This window comes from Lepidochelys kempii, chromosome 1 (assembly GCF_965140285.1).
Source record: "Lepidochelys kempii isolate rLepKem1 chromosome 1, rLepKem1.hap1, whole genome shotgun sequence".
Taxonomy (NCBI): domain Eukaryota; kingdom Metazoa; phylum Chordata; order Testudines; family Cheloniidae; genus Lepidochelys; species Lepidochelys kempii.
The window spans coordinates 333,231,628-333,254,400 of NC_136380.1; the positions used below are offsets into that span (position 1 = coordinate 333,231,628).

General features: G+C 43.2%; 1 protein-coding gene and 1 long non-coding RNA gene across 4 annotated transcripts in view; one reads left to right on the top strand and one right to left on the bottom strand.

Moving 5' to 3' along the window:
* CACNA2D1 (calcium voltage-gated channel auxiliary subunit alpha2delta 1) overlaps positions 1-2,058 on the bottom strand; it is a 683,749-nt gene extending 681,691 nt beyond the window's left edge. For all 3 annotated transcript variants that reach the window (XM_073328631.2, XM_073328632.2, XM_073328633.2), the window contains exon 1: positions 1,527-2,058. In XM_073328631.2, coding sequence (XP_073184732.1) covers positions 1,527-1,621 — 95 coding nt within the window. In that variant the 5' untranslated portion in view covers positions 1,622-2,058. The remainder of the gene's footprint in view (positions 1-1,526) is intronic.
* On the top strand, positions 1,992-22,441 carry LOC140905388 (uncharacterized). The gene is made up of 4 exons (XR_012156842.1): positions 1,992-2,383; positions 11,535-11,657; positions 18,859-18,980; positions 22,074-22,441. It is a non-coding gene; the product is annotated as an uncharacterized LOC140905388 (long non-coding RNA).
* The last annotated feature ends 332 nt before the right edge of the window (positions 22,442-22,773 follow it).

A 22,773-nucleotide genomic window follows, 5' to 3' on the forward strand; every position in this document is an offset into this window, starting at 1 on the left:
GCAAGGATTTAAAAGATGGGTATCCTAGCATTATTTTTTAGTTAACTCTTCTTGTTTTACACAGCACATCTTTGTAAGTAACTCTTTCAGTGCAAGAAAATAAAAGTAAATGAAAATGAAAAGTCAAGGCATTGTTTATATAGTCTAAAAGATATTAAGTGGTTACACAGTTATCTTTCTTAATCCCTTTCTTTCTTGTACCATTATGTGCATCCTTTTAGCATTGCTCCAATACATAATGGAACCAACACAGAAAACTGAAACCAATCCTAACACACCAGCTGCACTAATTGGTGAAAAAGCACTACTTGTAATCACAGAAATCTCCTGTACAGAATGAGTTCGGACAGTAAATTCTGCTCAGCATCAAACACCACAGAAGACTACCCTTAGCTTTGTTTTTCTTATGTAAAATGCATTAAAGTGAGCCATCCACATAAAGTTATCTAATGACAGGTTTTAACCCAGGAACTAAAGTAAGTAATTCTAAAAAGAAAATGTGGTCATTAGTCCACATTGTTTCTTGTCCTGTGTCTGGCTGAAACTAAAAACATAACATATTGGGCTGTTTTTCTCAGGTGATCCTTGCTTTGCTCAGAGAAACACTTGCACAGTTATTAACATGAAACGCTTTACAATTTTCTATTACATCCATGCAAAACAGTGCAACATAAAACCGCTATTATTAAGAATATTTCTCTTAAAGGTGTAAAGGAGAATCCCCTTAAGTAATTATTGTGAAGGTTACCCTTTGAGAGTCTGCATGAAAACACTGCTACTTTACTCATGTTGCAAAAAAGTCTGCTTTTGCACATGCATGCACACACAAAACCATATGAACAAAACAAACCCTGGAACTGTCAAAATATTCATGTTGTGAACTGGAGGAGATCCAAGTAGAAAGAAGCACATACGTACATTTAAAATTTTCATCCAAAAAGTAAAATAACATTGTCTTGGAAACATGCATGGGAAAGGCGGGGACACGGATTTCATGCATCTTTTATTTAAAAGAAAAATTGATACAGTATTTTTAAAATATAGAAAGTGTTAAAATTCCAGGCAAACAAATAACCACTGAAGTTGGTGGGGGCGGGGAGAGGGGAATGTGTGCAACTAGAAACTTTCCTCTTAGCACAGCTAAACGGCTGGGGGTATATTTAGAGACTGGGATCTGCTCTTGAGTGTTGCTCTCATGCCAATCCCTTGACTCAAAAGTACAGTACTTGGCTCTCCCTGGTCTTCCTCTCTCTCTCTCTTCTCGGTGACCATCTATTGGAGAGCCTGGATCTTTAAAAGAAAAGCAGCCAAAATCCTGCAGTGTACCCCAATTACCACTTTATTATCGGGGCTCCCCCAACCCCCAGGAAGAACTCTCCTGCAAATTACAGTCGTCACCCTCTCCCAAACACACAAACACTTTCCCAGTGAAACGCTTTCCTTTCCCACCACCCAATTTTTATATCTATATATATATCTATAGATATATATAGATCAGTCCAGACCGAAACTCAGGTGGGACTTACGTTGAGGCAGAAGGGAACGGTCCTTCCGAGGACAGGTTCATCACCAGGGACTGGAAAAGTGTCAGACTGAAGACTAGCAGCCAGCCAGCAGCCATCTTCCTGATCGAAGATCGATCCCCCAGTCGCGGAGACGGAACAAATAATAAAATTAAATGAGTGGGGGGTTGTTTTGTTTTTTTTTAAAGTGCCCCCCCTTCTCCGAGCGATGGGCACAGCAGCAGGGAGCGGAGCGGAGCGGAGGGTGGGGAGGAGACCGACTGAGATCTGTGGGTGGAGCGGGGGATCCAGGGGGCTCTCCGCTACTCCAGCAGCAGCTCCGGCTCCATCCGATCCGCCGCCATCAGGGCTACTTTCGGAACAGATCTCCGCTCGCTCTGGCGCGCCTGGGTCTCTCCTCCTCTGATTTATTCCCGATTGCGGAGGAGGGGAGGGGAGGGAGGAGGCGGAGGCGGCGGGCGTGGGGGCTGCTGGAGCGGGTGAGTTGTGGGAAGCAGCAGAGGCTGGGAGATTTCTCCTTTGCTTCCCTGCTACGAGCAAGAAGAAAAGGGAAGCTGGGGAAAGTCACAGCGGGGGAAGGTGTCAGATGAGTCTCGGCGAGCCCTATGGGGAGCCGCTTTCCATACAAGGAATAGGAGGAACTCCCAAAGTCAGCATCTGATCTCCCGAGCTCGGGGGGGAGGGAGAGAGATGGTGCCTGGCCCCAGCCAGCCACATGCCAGAAAGCCCTGCACAAGGCAGCCTCGCAGGCCAGGCTCCGAGCCGGCCCTGGTTTGCTCCGCAACGCACTTTCTGCTTTGTTTTATTGACTGGCCCTGGGCTGGAGCCCAGGCAGCCTGGGAACTGCAGCGCAGAATCAGGTGAGACTCCTGCTCGCCCCCTGTTCGCAAGCCTCGCCGGGCTTGTCGCTAGCGGCACCCTGGGCGTGTGCGGCTGGGTCTCGGCACCTCCCGGGCGGCTGCCTGGCTCTGATTCTCGCTGGCAGCCCTTGCGAGGGTGTTTCCCCCTTCAGAGAACCCTGCAAGTTCGGCTACTACTAGGCAAACTGCCCCCCTTACTCAGTAGCTTCCATTTAGGCTCCCCATGGAAGTTGGCCTGATTTTTAGAAGTGCTGGGCTCAGCCTTCACCAGCTCCCCTGGGGGGCTCTTTTGAAAATCGGTTTCCAATTATGGGTGCTAAGCGCGGCACTTTTGATAACCTGGCCCCTTCCACCTATTTCCTTCCCAGGACAAGACCAGATTTGATCAGTGTGTTTGCCACATTTTAAGCGTGCAGTGTTGTAAGCTTGTGGGTCCCAGGATATTAGAGACACAAAGTGGGTGAGGTAATATCTTTTCTTAGACCAGCTTCTGTTAGCGACGGAGACAAGATTGCCAGCTACACAGAACCCAGACCTGAAGAAGAGCGCAGTGTAAGCTCAAAAGCTTGTCTCTCTTACCAACAGAAGTTGATCCAATAAAAGATAATACCCCATGCACCTTGCCTCACAACATTTGAACTCAGAAATCATCTTAGAGCCAAGGATATAGACAACTGGGAGCTAGGAAGGGGCTTTATCCCTGCTAAAAATTTCAGGATTTAGTTATTAAATGAAGAAAACTTAGTTTGGAATAGAAGCTTGTTTATTTTGCTGTATTACAAGCGGACAAATTTAGTCATAATAAAATATTACTAATTAAAGTGAGATTCAACAGTTATTTTATATGTTAACTCTACCCACCCGCAAAAAAGTTGTCTATGCTCCAGTAGGAGCCACCACCTCTTCCTTTCACAGTCCTGCAAAGCAGCCTCTCCCACTACCCCATTCATCATCAGTAACATCCCCATGGAAACTACAATTATTTTACAAGGTAAAGGAACAGTGGGGAAATGTGTCATGGATATTTAATAGAACAGGTAGAAGAACAATGACAATTATTTTTAATTTCATCAAACTTTAAAATAAACCAAAAAAACAATCCGACACATAGAACTGAGGAGGCAGGAGGTATTGTTTCATGGTCTCTGTGTATATAATGTCTTCTGCAGTTTCCACGGTATGCATCCGATGAAGTGAGCTGTAGCTCACGAAAGCTCATGCTCAAATAAATTGGTTAGTCTCTAAGGTGCCACAAGTCCTCCTTTTCTTAGTGCTAGCAACATCTATCTTCAGTATTTATATGGCTCCCTTTACCCTCGTATCTGAGCACCTCAGAATCTGTTTAGCCCACTATACCCCTGTGAAGTTCGGCAGTGCTGTTATGTCCATTTTACAGTTGGGAAACTGAGGCACAGAAAGACTAAGCAGCATGCCCAAGATCACACCGGAAATCTGTGACAAATCACGGAATTAAACCCAGGTGTCCCAAATCACAGCCCTGTGCTCTAACCACCAGACCATCCTTCTACTCATGTGATCAGCCAGCTCTCTAAAACAACTTGCAGCAAATACTCCACAGACCACACTTTGAGAATTTCTGCCTTACTGTGCATTTGTAGTGCTATTTGCCTTGTCTATATGTATCATGCATCGGTTTGATACCTGAGAGTTTTGTCCAGTCTCATTTTAATTATTCTAAACTAATGCAGCTTAGTTCCACCTATTCTTTGCTTCTGTTGAACATAGTCACTGTTAACTCATTGGATTTGCTATATTAGAATATCCCCACCTCTGAGACTTCCCTCCTATCTAGCTAGGACTCTTTTCCATTTAGCACTATGGAAAGAGCAGGGTGGTCATAACCCCTTGGTCATAAAAAAGACTGTTTCAGACCCACCTTAGCACTGAAGTAAAACTTTCAGCCATCTTCAGTTTTGTTGAGTCTCATATTTCGTGTTTTTCTCAAGAACCCAACTCCTGGGGTCATGTGACTATGTAAGCATCTCAGCTTCCACTTTAAAAGTTAAGTTTTTAGTCCTGATAATTGCAGAGAAAGGCTTGAAAATGTGACCCCCAGGAGGCTCAAACATTAGAAGAATTAAAAAACCCATCAAAATTACATTTATAATACAGTGATTTTTAAGCCAATCTCCTGATTTTGGTGCCTTAACTTGTGATTTTTGAACACTTGGGGTTGGCAATGCTGACGTGAAAGAGACAAATGAGCAACTAAGGCAAAAGGGGGAATGATAGAGCAAACAAAGCCAGATGCACAAAGTGACATGGGATTAATTTCTTCCACATAAACATCATATTCTTAAGCTTTCTAACACAGCATTTGTCATCTGTGCAGCTCATTAGGGCAGCAACGGTAAAAATAAGTAATTATAGTAATGGTAATACAAATAACTTCCAGGATCAGACCCTGACCCCACTATAACAATGTAATTTGTTTTAAAAGGAGTACTTGTGGCACCTTAGAGACTTAACAAATTTATTAGAGCATCAGCTTTCGTGAGCTACAGCTCACTTCATCGGATGCATCCGATGAAGTGAGCTGTAGCTCACGAAAGCTGATGCTCTAATAAATTTGTTAGTCTCTAAGGTGCCACAAAGTACTCCTTTTCTTTTTACGGATACAGACTAACACGGCTGTTACTCTGAAACTTGTAATTTGTTCTGTACTTGTACAGGGCCTAGCGCACTGGTCCATGACCAGAGCTCCTAGGTGCTATTGCAATATAAATAAATAATAATCAAAGTAGTGAACAACTGGAAAGAATACAAGTAGAAGTATTATTGCTCCTTCTAATACAGTAATACCCCAAAGGCACCAATCAGCATCCAGATCCATTCTAAGCCCCGTACAAACACAGAGCAAGATACTCACCCTGAAGAGATTACAAGCTAAGGCCCTCTTCTGCAATGAATTCCATACAGGCGGCAAGGTCTGCATAAAGCTCATTGCAGGCTGGAGGCCAAAGATAGACTAAAGCCCCTATCCGATAACTGACTGCACTCATGTACAGATCAGGACAGAAGGATTAGGGTGATGACCGGAATATGTCCTATTAGCTCCCTGATTATACACAGATATCAAATTGGGGTGGGGGAGGGTGTTTCTTTCCTTTTATTTATAGAAGATTCTTTTATTTTCTTTTTGGCTTGCCAAGGTATGGGAAGAGATGGGAATGGCAGGGATGGGATGAGTTAGCCGGGGTGAATTGAAAGGAGGGGAGGTGAAGGGAAGAGAAGCATGGTGTCCATTGACATCGGGTAGCAGAGGGAGTCTTTGGAAGCCCTGCACAATCAGGAGCTGAGCAGATGCCATTAGGCTGAAGTGGAGGCCCATAGGGCTTTAGTATTTATCTCACTGTTTCAATGGAAGAGGGAAGAGAGGGGGATGCCACTTCTGGATCAGGAAGTGGGTGCTGCTCCCAGACTGTATGGGTCTCTCTAAGAGATGCAGGAGTCTATGTGGAGAAGCAGTGCATCTGTGTCAGCTCTGGGGGGTCTCTGCTCCCCCACTCCTGCTCCAAGGACTGTGGCTCTATTAACACTCTGAGGCTGGGTGTTTTGTCATGCTCCTCCATGTTGGAGAAAACAAGTAGGCAGCAGCAGCTGAGGGCAGCTCCGGAAGAGTAGAATTACTCAAGTGAACTCTTAGCTGTGTTAATCAGGGGAACCAAGGCTGTGCTTATTTTCCACTCTCCTGCTCCAGGGGAAGTAAACACGAATGTAGCACCATCTTATTTCTCTGCCCCCAGACTTAAAGCCTGGCTAGCCCATGCAAGGGTCCAGGCCTGGGGCTGGTGGTTTAAATCACAATCTAGATTCAAAGCTGGTTATGTCTGAGGCCTTCCAACTTTGGCTGTGTCACTATAAGGGCAGGTTTCTGTTATAACCTGATTATAAATATGTACTCCGTGGTGAAATTCGTTGAAGGTTAGAACTGGACAGAGCTGCGTATGGTGCTAACAAAACAGGAACAGCTTGGTGAGCTTGAGGTTTCATTACAAACTTGAACCCCACAATTGCAACAAGCTCCATATCGGCAGACCGCTGTGCCTGTGCATAGCCCCATTTGAGGGGCATGGGGTGCAGGGATCCACCCACATGGACCTCACCGTAAGGATCAGAGCCATGATATTCCAGATTCAGCCTGAAAACATTGCAACATTTACAACCATTCTTGGCACTGAGCCCGGTGTTGAAGAAACCTGAAGTTGAGTCATGGTTTTGCTTCAAAACCAAGTGAAGCTTGGTGGTATATTTTGAATTCTTGCATTTTTCTGAATCTGAAAATCAAGATGCAAGATCCACCCTGACTCAGAGTGAATGATGCATTTGCACAAACTCCAGGAGTGTTTGATATTTAAAACCTTCCAACTATTTATTTCATTTGTTTTATTAAATAAATAACTGTTTGTGCTACAGATTATGAGGATGTAAAATGCTTACCAATTTGGGGCCTGATCTTGAAACACTTATGCACATGAGTAATTCTACTCAGGCGAGTTCCCACTGAGTTTGATGGGAAGGCTTGGGGGCCTTAAGTTGCTTGCCCACATAAGTTTTTGCAGGATTGAAGTCTTAGATATTTCTTCATGCTCTTGCAATGTAAACAAAAGGTTTTGTTTTTAGCATGGACTTTTCAAGTCAGATGGTTTCTGTATGCAATCCTGAGTCAAGTAATGTTTTATTGTTTCAAAGATCCTAAAAAAATCTTACCTTACGTAAGTCTTCACGCTGCAAGCCAAGCAAGTTGGAGAAAGCATAAACAAGGATCATATTAAAAGTAATAATGGATCCATGTCAATTGACCCATTTAAACCTTTTGTTTGGGTTTTGGGGGGTTGAGCTGGTAGCAGTAGCTGGAAATGGAGTAGGTGGGTCAACAAGGAGGGAGAAGGACTGAGGTGGAGAAATTATAGCGAGAAGATGGGATTCTGAACTGTTGTACTGTCGAGTGGTCACTGAGCAGGAGGGGAACGAGGTGGAAGTATTTGTGTATTACAGAAAGTGGAACTCAAACTGAGGTGGAGATAGGTTGAGATGAGAGCAGCTTGTCTCAGGGAAAGTCTTGATAAGTGAGCTTGATAAGTTTATGGTGGGGATGGTATGATAGGTCATATGCCATTGTAGGCAGTCCCATCAGTGACTTTCAGTAGCAAAAATCCCAAATGGCCTTAAACAGGACACTAGATGGGGAAGGCTCTGAGTTACTACAGAGAATTCTTTCCCAGGTATCTGCCTGGTGGGTCTTGCCCACATGCTCAGGGTCTAACTGATCGCCATATTTGGGGTCAAGAAGAAATTTTCCCTCTGGTCAGATTGGCAGAGAGCTTGTGGGTGTTTTGCCCTCCTCTGCAGCATGGGGTGCAGGTCACTTGCAGGTTTAAACTAGTGTAAATGGTGGATTCTCTGTAACTGTGAGTCTTTAAACCATGATTTGAGGACTTCAGTAACTCAGCCAGAGGTTGGGGGTCTATTCCAGGAATATGTAGGTGAGGCTCTGTGGCCTGCAATATGCAGGAGGCCAGACTAGATGATCACGATGGTTCTTTCTGACCTAAAAGTCTATAAGTTCTAGAAAACAAGAGGATTGGGCTAGGGGAGTTATATGTGTGCCCACAGGAGAAATCTAAAGAACTGAGAAAGATAGGGACCAAGGAGAAGGGTAATGAATGTTACGGCACTCTGATCTATCAATATACTCACTATAATGCATATGGCAGGGACGGGAGATTAGCTACTCCTGATTTACACCAGTGGAAGCAAGAGGAGAATCAGGCCCTATATATATTTTAGGCAATGCACCATATTCTATCTATCTTATCTATCCTTGATATTTACATGACCTCCATTACCATATTATTTGAGTGCCTCACAATCTTTAATGTATATATTCTTGCACTACCCATAGATTACCATCATTACAGATAGGGAACAGAGACACAGAAAAGGCCCAAGGTCATTCAGGAAATCTGTGGCAGAAAACCGATTTACAGAAATTCTACTCTTATTTACACTTGTGTAAGGGAGTTGGTGAGTTTACACCTGTGTAAATGGGAGCATAGTTTGGCCCAATGGGCTCATTTAAGTCAATAGAAGTTTTATCATTGACTTTTGTGAGAGCAGGATCAGGTCTAATACATCCTGACTTCATAACCCCAATTAGAGATGGGAAGATGGACCACTGAATTTTACTACTACTATTATTACTGCCTTCATACACTTTCCAGATGCATACATCAGGAGTAACTCCCCTGAAGTGAAGGGAGTCACATGGGTGTCCAGCCTATGGGAGTGGAGAATCAGGGCCTTACAATGCTTTTTAAGCAGAGAAATCCCAGTTATAGGACTTAAGACAGAAAACACAACATCAAGAGAGAAGTCAGAGTACTGGACTGAAGCATAATTTTAAATAATATGTAGAGCTGCTTTGGTTTTAAAGTCAAGAGTAATCCCATGTAAGTAAATAGAATATAGCGCAGCCCCTTGATACATCTTATTAATGTCAGAGGTATGCTCCAAATGGCAGAGCCACCTTTACTCATGCTCTACGGCCATTGCTTTTTGAAAGGAAGTAATAAGAATCAGGGTAGTCTTGTTCCTCATTCCCAGTGTAAGATACAGTCAAACATACTTTGACACAGAATGGCTGTTTTGTTTGCAAATAATTATGAATAGAGATGGTTTCTTAGAGCCAGACTGTCTGCAAAAAGCTTGTACACTCCACTCTGGAGAAGTGTGCCATCCCTGGCTCTTCCACGCTGCTGCAACGGGCTCTCTTAAACTGCAGGTTTTGAGAGAGTATCCTAGGTCTATGGACATGGGGCCAGAGCCTCAGCTGGTATAGACTGGAGAAGCTCCATAGTTAATTTTTGAAACAGTCTGGCATTTGCTGGGATGTCCAGACAAAACGTAGAGCAACAGCACGTCATCAGGGATGAAATACCAGCACATTTCTCGATTCTGCCTTGCCTTGTAGGAGTGCTCAGGTGGTAGGGTACAAAGATCTTCCTTCTGTTTCCATTAAGCCTCTGTGCAGAGACCAGGACTCTGCCTAGCCTTTGTGCTCCTACAGCCTCATACAAAGCCCACTGAAATTAATGGGGGATTCCCACTTTGGATCAGGCTCCTGGTGCATAAGAACTTCAGAAAACTGGTAGTGACAGCTGTACTAGACGCCCACTTCATTCACACTTGCACTCACAACCATATACACAATGACACAAAAACAGGGGAAGCTGCGAAGCAAGGCCTGAGCCATGACCCTGCTGCCCTCTACCATCACACCTGGGCCACTGAGAGGAGAGTGCCACACTCGGTAAAAGCTACTGCATACATTTTCCCGGTACTCCCGGAGGGTCTGTACTTAGATCATGCACAATACCAGTCAGAAGCTGGCAATGCACAGGTGTTCTCAAACCCATCATCCCCACCCAACCCAAATTAAATCCACAGTCTTGCCCTTATGTTTTATGGGTGGGGCTTTGAAAAGGAGCATAAAGTCACTCAGATGCTTATGAAACTCCTAGACAAAGTTCATTTAATCAGAAAACTAACTATTATTATTAATTGGTTAAAAAAAAAACAAAAGAAAACCTCTTCACTCAAAGAAGCTCCTAGCAGACTCAGTGATCTGCAGAGCCAAAATACAGCAAATTTACCCCAGAAAAGGAGATACCTGGATGCAGCTCTTCCCACTGTACTGTGATTCAGTGTGCAGCCCTTTAAAAAAGCAGCTTATGGATACCACTCTGCATTGGAGACTCTCTGAGAACAGTTTGATCCCACTGTTGTGGTTTAGGAGAAATGGTGGAGAATTTTGAAATTGTTTCTGAGGTTTTGCACAATTTCTATAGAACCCACGTAAAATACAGAGAAATTGGGATCATTTGGAACATTCGGCAGGCCAAAGAAAAAGATGAGTTTAAAATAGCAAAATACAAAAAGGACAGTGCAATGCTACCCTGCTACCCCAGGACCCTGGGTTCAGTTCTCTGCTCTATGGTAGACTTCCTGTACAAGCTTGGGCAAATCACTGTGTTTCTGAGCCTTACCTCTGCATCTGTAAAATGCATGTAAGAGCATTTCCCTATCTCACAGGGGTGTTGTGAGGATAAGTACATTGATAGTACAGTAATAGGGGACATTTAAGTACCCGAGATAAAAGATAACATTCCTGAGAAAAAACAAAGCCCCATCTACAGGTCAAGTAGGGATCTATTATTTAGAAACCTCTTTCAATGAGATAAATCAACATCATCGTTCCCAAAATCTAACATGGTGTAGTGCCTAGAAGTCTTTACCATGTCAGGGCTCCATTCCATTAGGCACATCAGAGGAAGACGGAAGATGAGTACGCAGTGTAATGCCATTGTGAAGAAGGCCAATTCTATTTTAAAATGAGTATGCAGCATGCGATATAAAAGGGTCTCTTTAAGGGGTGGAATAAATTCCAGGTGAGATGGACTACCGGGACTACCAAGATGCAAGGTAATATCATGTTACACATTTTGTGTCCTAGACATCACCTCCACTTACAAACTGTGTGTATGTGTTGTGATGCTGGGCAGCTCATGCCAAGGCCCTTAGGCCTCACTGGCCACTGACAAACACATAGCTGGAAACCAGTCTGGCTCACTTGTGGGTTAGTCTTAATAAAGTAGCTATTAAATTTATAAAAATGTATTTAGTGTTTTGACTCTTGTGAGTTGTTGCATGCATAAATCTCACTTAAACTATCTATATCCCATGTAATATTTAAGGGTTTGCCCTATAACTATAAACATTAGGAGAAAACAGCTTCCCGCAGTCCCATTGGCTGGGAACGGCGAACCGCGGCCACTGGGAGCTGCGGGGGGCCTTGCCTGCGGACGGTTAACGTAAACAAAATGTCTCAGGGCCCGCCAGCGGATTACCCTGATAGGCTGCATGCCGAAGGTTGGCGCCCCCTGAGCTAGTCTGACCATCTGTATATCACAGCCCATAGAACTTCCCAAAAATAATTCCAAGAGCATATTTTTGAGAAAAATATCCGATCTTGATTTTAAAATTGTCAGTGCTGAAGAATCCACCATGCCATTTGTAAATTGTGCCAATGGCTAATTACCCTATTCAAAAATGTATGTCTTATTTCCAGATCAGGCCTTTACTCTAGCCACCACTGGACTGCTGAACAAATGGAAAAATTGATGTGCTTAGCCTCTCAAGCCCCGTGTTTTGGAGCTGCATAAGGAAGATATTGCATGCCAGGAGTAATATGGTATTGTTGTGATCAGTGCATCATTTGATGAGGAACTTGGCTGTAGTTTTTAATATATAATATTGCACCAGACAGCCTCTTGCTGTAATTAATAGGAGTCTTTGGGACAGCTCTGCCAGGGTTGGTCACCTTGCCAGAGTGGGAGTTCAGGGTGCTCACCACTGCTTTTCCTGAAGTCAGTGAGAAGAAATGCTGGATCAGTTCAATAGTAGCTTTCTTTGGGCCTGATTCAAAGATCATTGAAATCAGTGAACAGCTCCTAGTGAGTTCAATAAGCATTGAGAATGTTAATCCCGTTCATTGTATGTAGGTGTTGCAGAACTTCTACTTCTCAAGAATGGGAATGATATATGTGAGCTACAGTCACTGAAGCATGAGGTAAGCCCCAGCCCCAGACCTGCCCCCTACTGCGGGCCAAGCCTCAGCCCCTTTGTCCTGTTCCCCACACCCCAGGGAGCCATGGCCCCGCTCCCAGCTCTGGCTCCAGGGGAGTGGGGAAGCATAGACAGGGGTAAGGAGGGGTGCGACCCTCAAAAGTTTGGAGACCACCACTGATATAAATCCATTTATAAGAATGTTTTTAAAAAAGAGGAACTATTATTAGAACCATAATAGGTCTTTGGCCATCATTACACAGATGATTTTACAAAGTTTACCATGGTTCTGTGGCCTACGGCCATAGAGTTCAAGGCTGAACACTGATAGTGCTCAGCTGCTTCTTTTTTACTCCTCCTTCACTCCACCTCACCCCTTGAACTTTGATTCTGCTTTCAGGACATTGAAGTATGGTAATGAGCATTCACCAAAGGGGAAAAGGTGATATGGAAGAGAGAGATGAAAAAGAGTAGATGAAGAGTGGGATGGAGCAGAGGATGAATAGAAGTGAGACAAGAAGAAAAGTAAGAGTTAAAGGGGAAGCAAGAATGTAGGAAGAAAAAGAGAGTGACAAGGAAATGGTGAAAGTAAATAGGAGCTCAGAGTAGATAGCAAAGGGGAGGGAGAGAAAGGTGGAGACAGGTGCGTGCCTGGCCTACACATGCTAGTACTGCTTTAACTAAAAAGTGTTTGTTAAATTGGTGTTAAGTTTGTGCATGTGTGACCTACATGGTTTATACTATAGCATTTATTTATTTTTAGTGCAAAGAAAGGGGGAGAAGCAATGGGGAAGAGAGATGGATCATAGTTGAAATATTGTGTCTCTGCAAAGATGGAGAGAGAGTAGGATGGGCAACTCAGTTAGAACAGTCCTGGAACATCCAGAACTAGGGTGCGGTGATTACTAACATGCTAAGTAGCATTTCCAAATGTGTATAAGAAGTCTTTATTGTGAGCAAGGAATGTTGTGAAACTTTTATTGTGAGCAAGGAATACATTCACCATTTGAGGACTGAGCCAAACAAAACAGCGTGTGGGCAGGGGGAGAATGGTTATAAGCATAGGAGCTAAAGACAACCCTGTGGCTGAAGCAGCTGATTGATCAGGACTAAGATGTGTCTGCTGTGTGGGTCCCATCTACCGCTTTGGATAAAGGCTCCAGATTTCCATTTCATCAGCAAAATGAAGACTAGTCACCTATTATCCCAAGGGTTGGAATGCTTAACTGTGGAGATCCCCAAAGCTTTGTGTGCTGACAGGATTCTGAAGCATTTGAAAGGACTGAGATGCTGCCATTCTTCTCAAACGCCGAAGAGTCCAGGTGACACATTCTGGTCACACTATAAAGACTGAGAAGCCATCTTTGGAATAACATCAGAGGATAGTGTGTTTTCTTGTGTGTGCTACAATATAGAAGTCCAATGTTATGTTGGAACCTTATATTTAAATATATGCAACAGCAACAAAGGGGACGTCTGTAAAAGGAACACATTTACCATCTAATAATTTTGGGGAAAGCTGTAATATTCCAAACCCTATTTATAATACTTTATTCTGTTTACAATGTTGGTTTACTAATAAACTGTAGGGTACTCTCACTTTGAAGTAGACTGGGAACTATTAACACCTACTGGTCAGGATTGTCCATACAATAGTCCTGAGGTTTAACTCTGTAATACTTTCTGAAAAGACAGAAATCTGACCTGTGCTTCAGCAAAGAGGTAAACAGGAAGAAGTGGAGTGTGATAGATTTACACATAATATTGCCTCAACCCCATTACAAAGAGACACACTTATTTTGGGTTAAGAATGGCATATTTCCGTTTAGCCTAACCTGGTATATAAATGGATTAAGCTAAACCAAAATAATAATCTGAAATAAGAGTGCTCACACAGGATTTTGCACTAATTTGAATACTAATTTAAGTTAAAGGGGTATAACTTCTGTGCATAGACAAGGTCTGGTAGGGGGAGCAGCAGCAAAAGGACCAATAAGACAAAACAAACAAAATACATTTAAGAGATAATAAACGTTCCTTCTCTGAGGAAGCCCATGGCAAGCAGGTTCTCTCAGCCTTTTTGAGTTTTATTTAAAATCTTTATTTTAAAAGCTTCTTGGTAATCTTAAAAATTGCCAATTAAAGAATCAAAGATAAAAACAGCTGCAGATAAATGTGTGTCTCTGACCAGCCCTGATATCTATCATTAAAATGAAGGAAGGAATTTAAAAGTCACATTTCAAGCTGACAGTGCAGTAGGAAGACAATTTTTTATGCTTGCTGCAAGTGTACAGCACATCCTTCATGTGCACCCATAATACATATCAAGTCCAACCCCTGGCCTGATTCACACCCCACTCAACCCTCTAATAATGTCATTCATTCATTTACATTAATTAATCCCCCCCACAACTATTTCAAAAATCATGATATAGAATGCTAAGGCCCCCATCTTGGAATAAATTGTGCCCAGTCAGACCCTGGGACGCCAGCTACACAAAGCCCACTGTGGCTTCGAGGCCTAATTATATACATTGACTTTACCCTGCACTTGCAGACATCACTAATTATTGCCACTCCCAACTCCAGTGTTGTTTCCATAGTAACTAACATACTTAAAAGAAATTGGGGAAGCAACTGAAATATGTGTAAAGGGGAATGAAGATATGCACACCAAAAAATGACATACAAAAATAATTTAACATGCAAGATAATCAAAATGCAACATGTGATGATGTAGAGGGCTATGAAATTTTTTATTGGGATTTTCAGAAGTGCCCAAGGGAGTTATGCACCCAACTAATTCAGTGGGAGTTGGGCTTTAGATTCCTTTAATTTAGCAGTTATTTCAATTTGTTTCACACAACGTGCCTAACTCCTTCATGAGAAACAGCCACCTTGAACTCATGGCCATAAAAAGCTATCACTCTGTAGCCTCACTGGTTCTCTCAACATACACACTGAAGTGATTCTACAGACACACAGGACTTTGTGGTTCCAGCAAGGCTACAAACCCAAGAACTTAAGTTCCACAAACACAGGCTTGTATCAGTTATGAAATAATCTGTTAATTGTAGAAGTAGTAGGAACTATGCTCTCTGTGAGCTGGTCATCAAAAGTTACCAAATGGTTGCATGTCCCAGAATCCAAATACATCTTTTAAAATCAGCTACGCTGACTTTAAGCGCAAAAGATAAACAGCAAAATGAATCAAGCTAACACAGTAAATCCTTCTATAATCTGCAACCATTTCACTCCATCTCAAGGTCTGTTCTCCAACCAAACTCCAGATGCTGCTAACTGAGAAGTCTTCCAAACTCTGACAGGTAGAATATTTCAGACCAGAGCTGTCTGGCACTTCCATCCCACAAGAAATAGTCATGTTCTGAGATTTGTTTTCAACCTGAATCAGTACAAAAGGTGAAAATGCTGAGATTTTTTGCAGAACGAAAAGCTCCATAAAATACTAATTGGACAACACGGAAATGACAAATTTCAACATTTCCAATCAAAATATAACCTTTTGACATTTTGATATGAAATGTCAATTTGAAACAAGACATTTACTTTCAAATTGGCATTTCTAAATTTGCTTCTGAAAAAGAAATTTAAAAAAAATTAATCAAAGTTGACATTTGCCTGTGGAACATTTTGATTTCAAGGAGAACAACTTGTTGTTGAAAAACTTGTGACCAGTACTGTTTCAGACCTCGTAGATACAGTAACTACACACAGCCAGCACAATTCTTGATTTATACACACTTGTTTTATATATACACACACACGCACTAGAGTAGGCCTCTTATGCTGTCCAGAGAGCTGTGGTACACAGACACCAAAAAGAAATTATGGCAATATGAGATGTACTGGTTCCCTCCACAGAAGTGATAGGAAATCTTCCTTAGAGTTTTCATTCTCCTTCCACACAGTTCCATATGCCTCTTTCTCAAGGCTCCAAAGGGAGGTGTGACAAAGTTCCTCCTCTGCCTTGGTGGGTCCTGCGCTTATTGGTGGATTTTCTCGCTTCAGAGGTTCACGGCAGCCCTCAGTTTGGCCACTTTCATGGCTCAAATCTGCCATTCACTCAGTTAGCCTCATCACTGGCCAGCATGGGGAAAGGAAGAAGAACAATCCCCACAGTCTCTGCTGATCCACCTAGTAGATTGGGGAACAGGCCAGAGACCTTCCCCTCTGGTGGAACCCACAGTCCAGTTCAACTCCTCCAGTATCAAGTAGGCAGTTGGGGGGATGGAGGGATGGGGGGAACCCGGGCCCGCCCTCTACTCTGGGTTCCAGCCCAGGGCCCTGTGGATTGCAGTTGTCTACAGTCGCTCCTGTAACAGCTGCATGACAGCTACAACTCCCTGGGCTACTTCCCCATGGCCTCTGCCGAACACCTTCTTTATTCTCACCACAGGACCTTCCTCCTGATGTCTAATAATGCTTGTACTTCTCAGGCTTCCAGTAGTATGCCTTCTCACTCTCAGCTTCTTGCGCCTCTTGCTCCCAGCTGCTCACACTCACCACAAACTGAAGTGAGCTCCTTTTTAAACCCAGGTGCCCTGATTAGCCTGCCTTAATTGATTCTAGCAGCTTGTTGATTGGCTGCAGGTGTTCTAATCAGCCTCTCTGCCTTAATTGTTTCCAGAAAGTTTCTGATTGTTCTGAAACCATCCCTGTTACCTTACCCAGGGAAAAGGGACCTACTTAACCTGGGGCTAATATATCTGCTTTCTTTCACTCTCCTGTAGCCATCTGACCCGACCCTGTCACACAGGATAGTTTCAGGTATTAAAGTTTCCTTATTCTACATGTTTTCCTCTGGAACAAGCTCCATTGGTCCTACTGCAGGAAACGTACAGCACGGCCTGGACCATTCCCATGGACCATGCTCCATGAGTGAACTTCACCCTGGTGCAGAGATCCACACTTGGCCTATACATTGCTTAATGTAAGTGATGTATAGTCATTGTGCTGGTGTTCGGCAGAGGGGTGAATTTCACCTCAAATGCATATGCACACCCCAGGCTGGTATTTAAAAGTGTCATCAGAACATTAGGTTAAGACTCTTAGCCAAAAAATAATTAAAAGTTCAAAGCATAACAATTAAATGTACAAAAATAAAGAGATTCTTAATACATCTTCTTTTTAAATGGAGTAAATTTGATCTGGCAGTTTTCCTCTAAACTTAAGAGTCATTTGTTTGCATTCTTTCTCAGGGAAGTGGTTTGCACTGATGTATCTATCAGCATCTGCTCGATGGGCTGGTATGCTTCACAGAACCTAAGGCCGAGATCTTCAGAGGTATTTAGGCACCTAGCTCTCATTGAGTTGAATGGGAGCTAAGTGCCTCAATATCTTTCAGGATCTGGGCTTAAGAGGCAGAGATCCTGTTGTTGCAGGCAGTTCACAGAGGATACCTCTGCTAGGTGCTGCTCCCTCCTGGAGTCAGGGAGAATAGGGGGAGCTACTCCTCTGCTTTTAGCTGTGCTTTCCTTGCTTGAACGTGAATCTCACCCTGCATCTGCCTACAAAGCTCCCATGGTCCCATCTTTAAGGTTAGGAAGGGAAGAGGATCAAGGGAGAGTTTTTGGAAGGAAGGTGGGGGAAAGCCTGAGGAAAAGGGGAAGCTAGGAAGAGGGTAACCTTGAGAGAGTACATGGGGCAGGAGAGAGAGCACATGATTCCAGGAAAGAAAAACAAAGGGGAGGCTGTGAGGATTAACCAATTTATGTTCACAGAGTTTTGAAGTGCCAAGTATTTCTCTTTGTAATAAAGCTCCATTGGGAAAAAAAAAATCAATGGGAATTTGCATATCAATATTGCAGTAGCATGGTGCTATAATAGAGAGAGAGAGAGAGAGATTGGGCAAATAAAAGTTAGGGCCAAATATTGCTGGTTTTTAACCTCCATATCTATTTAAAGTAAAAATTGAAAAATGTCACAGTGTATGTTTGTCCTTGATTTCCTTCCAACAGAATGTTAATTGATATGTTCACATGTTTTGATGTGTGATTTACAATCTCTAACTCAAGGGGCAATTGCGACCAGGCTGGTAATCGGAATGCTGAGCCTCACTACAGTGGGATGTCAACTGTCCTGAATATTGTAGTCTAAAAATTATGGCTTTCTAAATGTGTGGGTGAAAATATTAGGCAGCGATAATCAACAGTACAGCTGATGGGGGAGGGGGTGGCGGGGAAATGGCATTCTGAAAATAGCTAGTGCATCTGCTTGGTAACTATTTTTTCTTCCAACTGGAAATACTCTCCAGTGTTTCCAAGGAAAAATATAGGAAAAAAAAAACAAAAACAGAAGTGTACCAGTCTTCACAAAGAACTCACTGTCTAGAATTTTTAAAAATCTGTTTTTAGGTGGTACCTAGAAAAAAGAATGAATATCCGCAGCCAGGTTTTTGGTTTTTTAAATCTATTTCTTCTCATAAGTACTTTAAAAATTGCTTTGCGAAACCAGAAATGGCCTGAAAACTTGTAAATTATAGTTTCGTCCCAATACAACCTACAGTGGCTCACTTATGACCTCTGAAATCTGAGGTTATAATGAAAACCAGTAAAAGCCCCTAAACTACTGCAGCACTATCCTGTGCTACTGGACTATCACCTGCCCACTTTGTTTGATCTAGTTTTCCACTGTGATTTCATTTTGTGCGAGAGATACTTAACTGGGAATATTTTTAGAAATAAAAATTGTTCTATTTTTCATGTGCACAGGCTTCCATGCTGTTAAATGCAGTGCTGTAAAGGGCTGTGTGCGAGAGAGAAAAATAATCATGAGCTTCTGCTATTACTTTCTATTTCTGTTTATAGAGGCTGATTTGATCAGTAGATTTCAGAGTCTGCTATCGATCATTTGTATTCACTCCAAGAGGGGTTCAGAAGAAATTAATGAGAAGCTGGAGTTACTGTTGGTGTGCAAACTTTTGAAAAAAGTGAGTAGAGCAGATAACCACAAACTTTCTAATGAAGAAATCTGGCGGGTGCTGACACAGCAGCTGTATAGCTATTTTTTGTTAAGCTTTAATTAATTTTGATAACAAGATGTTGCAAGAATGCATACCTGAGTTATCTTTTTAATGTGGAACAAATACATACGTTTGTCTCATAAGCACGAATGTATAGGCTCTCGTCCTATATTATGATCTGGAGGATGGTGTGGATTGCACTCTCAGCAAATTTGCGGATGATACTAAACTGGGAGGAGTGGTAGATACGCTGGAGGGGAGGGATAGGATACAGAAGGACCTAGACAAATTGGAGGATTGGGCCAAAAGAAATCTGATGAGGTTCAATAAGGATAAGTGCAGGGTCCTGCACTTAGGACGGAAGAACCCAATGCACAGCTACAGACTAGGGACCGAATGGCTAGGCAGCACTTCTGCGGAAAAGGACCTAGGGGTGACAGTGGATGAGAAGCTGGATATGAGTCAGCAGTGTGCCCTTGTTGCCAAGAAGGCCAATGGCATTTTGGGATGTATAAGTAGGGGCATAGCGAGCAGATCGAGGGACGTGATCGTTCCCCTCTATTCGACATTGGTGAGGCCTCATCTGGAGTACTGTGTCCAGTTTTGGGCCCCACACTACAAGAAGGATGTGGATAAATTGGAGAGAGTCCAGCGAAGGGCAACAAAAATGATTAGGGGTCTGGAACACATGACTTATAAGGAGAGGCTGAGGGAGCTGGGATTGTTTAGCCTGCAGAAGAGAAGAATGAGGGGGGATTTGATAGCTGCTTTCAACTACCTGAAAGGGGGTTCCAAAGAGGATGGCTCTAGACTGTTCTCAATGGTAGCAGATGACAGAACGAGGAGTAATGGTCTCAAGTTGCAGTGGGGGAGGTTTAGGTTGGATATTAGGAAAAACTTTTTCACTAAGAGGGTGGTGAAACACTGGAATGCGTTACCTAGGGAGGTGGTAGAATCTCCTTCCTTAGAGGTTTTTAAGGTCAGGCTTGACAAAGCCCTGGCTGGGATGATTTAACTGGGAATTGGTCCTGCTTCAAGCAGGGGGTTGGACTAGATGACCTTCTGGGGTCCCTTCCAACCCTGATATTCTATGATTCTATGTAGCATTCAGGCAGTTCTCCACAGAGCCCCAATTATTTCAGTGAGACTCTGTGCAAGTTCAGCACTCCACTCACACATTACAGTTCAGGATTGGGGCCATACATCTTGCCCAGGGGGGAATTTTGGGCCAGATTTTCAGAGGTACTGAGTGCCTAAAGATTGAGATGCCTTAGGAGTCAGGCGCCTGACTCCTATTGGCTTCCATAGGAGTTTGGCACCTAACCTGCTTAGGCACTTCAGAAAATCCCCTTAGGTGCCTACCTGCATCTATAGGTGTTTAAATAGCTTTGGAAATCTGACCCGTCCCAATTAACATCTTTTGCTGATGATGACACTGCTGAAGTCAAGCCCCATCCTCAAACGGCCAATAAGAGAGTTTCTACCCATGGGAGACAAAACAAATAATACCAGCTTCCCCCTATCCAATTTCCACAGATCTGCTTCCCATCTCCCCTTTTCTCATTTGCAGAAAAACACAGGTGCTTGGTTTTTAAAGGGACACAGGGCTAGATTCCCCAAGGAACTCTGACTTGGTGAGTGTTGCCACACCTAACTTCTAGGCGCCTAGAGGGAAGAAAACCACTGGGATTCACAAAGTTTGATTAGGTGCCTACGCCCCTTGTGAACAAGTGGGGAGAGAGGGGTACCTCAGAATGGGATCCAGAAAAGCCAGCATTCTAGGCAGCTCCTCACCTAAGCTAGCCAAAGCAAAAGGTGTGTCCTAAGCCCCCGCACCCCTCAGGGAGCTGGGTGCCTACATCAAAACTGCAGGGAAGTGCCTCTCTCTTGCTTGGGGTTCTCAGCTGCAAACCTTCTCTTAGGGTTAGGCGCCTATCTGTGCTGTTTTTTGTATTGGAGCCAGGGCACTGGATGTTTCTCACCAGCTGGCTATAGAGTCATCCTCATGATTGCACTTGGTCTCTCTGGCCCAATGACTCTTTCGTTATTTATCTACAGTGGAACACTTTCAACAGGAGAGACTGAGGGACCCCACATGAGAATATTCTCCAACCTAGTGATAAGGGTACTCATCTGAGAGGTGGTGGCTGGACCTATGGCAGCCTGATTTAGTAGGTGAATTCTGAGCATGCTTGTCAGATTGGGCTGTGCAGGAGAGTTAGGTGGAGGAACATCTATCTTCCCCCCCATTTGTGAATTGCCTGGGTTTGTGTGTACAGACTCCTGGCATGGGGCTGCAGTGTGTATGTGCACAGGCAGAATCCTAGGCTTCTAGGGAATTTTTACTGCAAAAAATAGTTGCTGAGTGAGTTTAGGCACCTACAGTATTACTGAGCAGGGATTTTGTAAATCCTATTGGGGCCTAATTATGGGACATAGGTGCCACTTGAGGCATTTAAGCCCTTTTGTGAATCTAGCCCACAGTCCCTTAAAAAAAAAAAAGAACACTTCTTTCTGAAAACGTATTACCTACTGTTGTTGAAAGTGACATTAAGATTATTACCAAAGCAACAGAGGAAACATATTTCTTTTTTCCAGTTTACATTGTGCGTTTGATAGCGTTTTATATATGATCAAGTTCTCCATTTCCCCTTATGGTCAGTCACTTTCCTTTATTGTTTGTTTAAATCTTTTATACAGCAACAAAGGGGGGGGGGGTAACATTTTCCTGTGTATTGTGAAACCAGAAAAATAGGCTGGGGCAGGGGCAGGTGTGACTTGAAACCCAGATCTATGTTTAACTCCTCAACTGAGATTTCTAACTTCACAGTATTTCTTAAAGAGCTCAGTGAAGAATCTCTAGGGGAGAGGGTATAATGGCTTTATTAACACAGTATTGCCCATATTTGCCCTCAGCTATTTTTCTTTCCTTCATTTCTTGTTTTATGTGTTCCTTTACTCTTATATTTCTCCCTTGCTTCCTTCAATACCATTTTGTTAATTTTTACATTTCTTCAGCTCATCCCCTTCCCTTGGTACCGACCTCTCTTCTCTTTACAGAAGCAATAAAAACAGATGCACAGCAAATGGATACATGATACTTGAAAGACCCCAGGACCTTAATGAAGAAACACCATGCTGACTATTCAGCTCCCCCTTTGCAGTCCCCATTATTGGTAATGGGCATAGGTAAAGGGTCTGTGAGGATCTGTACATGTGTACTGTTTCTTAAAATATTTGGTGGAAGCCCGGTAGGGTGGCCCTAGGGGAAGGATGTGGGCAGAAGCTCTCCACCATGGCAGAATATTTTTAAGGATAACTGCTTTCTGTTATTCTAATAAAGTTCCTTCTTTGATGCTAGAAGAACTCTTTTTCTGATTCTCTACCACTGTCATGTGACAGGCAGCCTTGAAATTTACAGACATAGGACATGAAAAAATGAGAAATAAAAGATGTTACATCGTGTGTAAGTGTGAGAGTAAATTACTCAGGCTTCATTCTGCCAGGTACACAATTAACATAAATGTTTAACACACACACACACCCCGCCCCCAAAAGAAGTTCAACACTGAGAGCCTTTCACTTACACACTCAAACAGCACCTTGTGAAAGGGTCAGCTTGCTCAGAGTAAGCCAATCAGAGGGTAACTCCCTCCTTAGATCTGCTACAGGGACAACCAGCTCCTGGTTTGTTTCAACAATCCTCTCCCAGCTGCTTACTCTCTCTATTCTCTCCCTGCAGAGATAAATTCATCTTCAG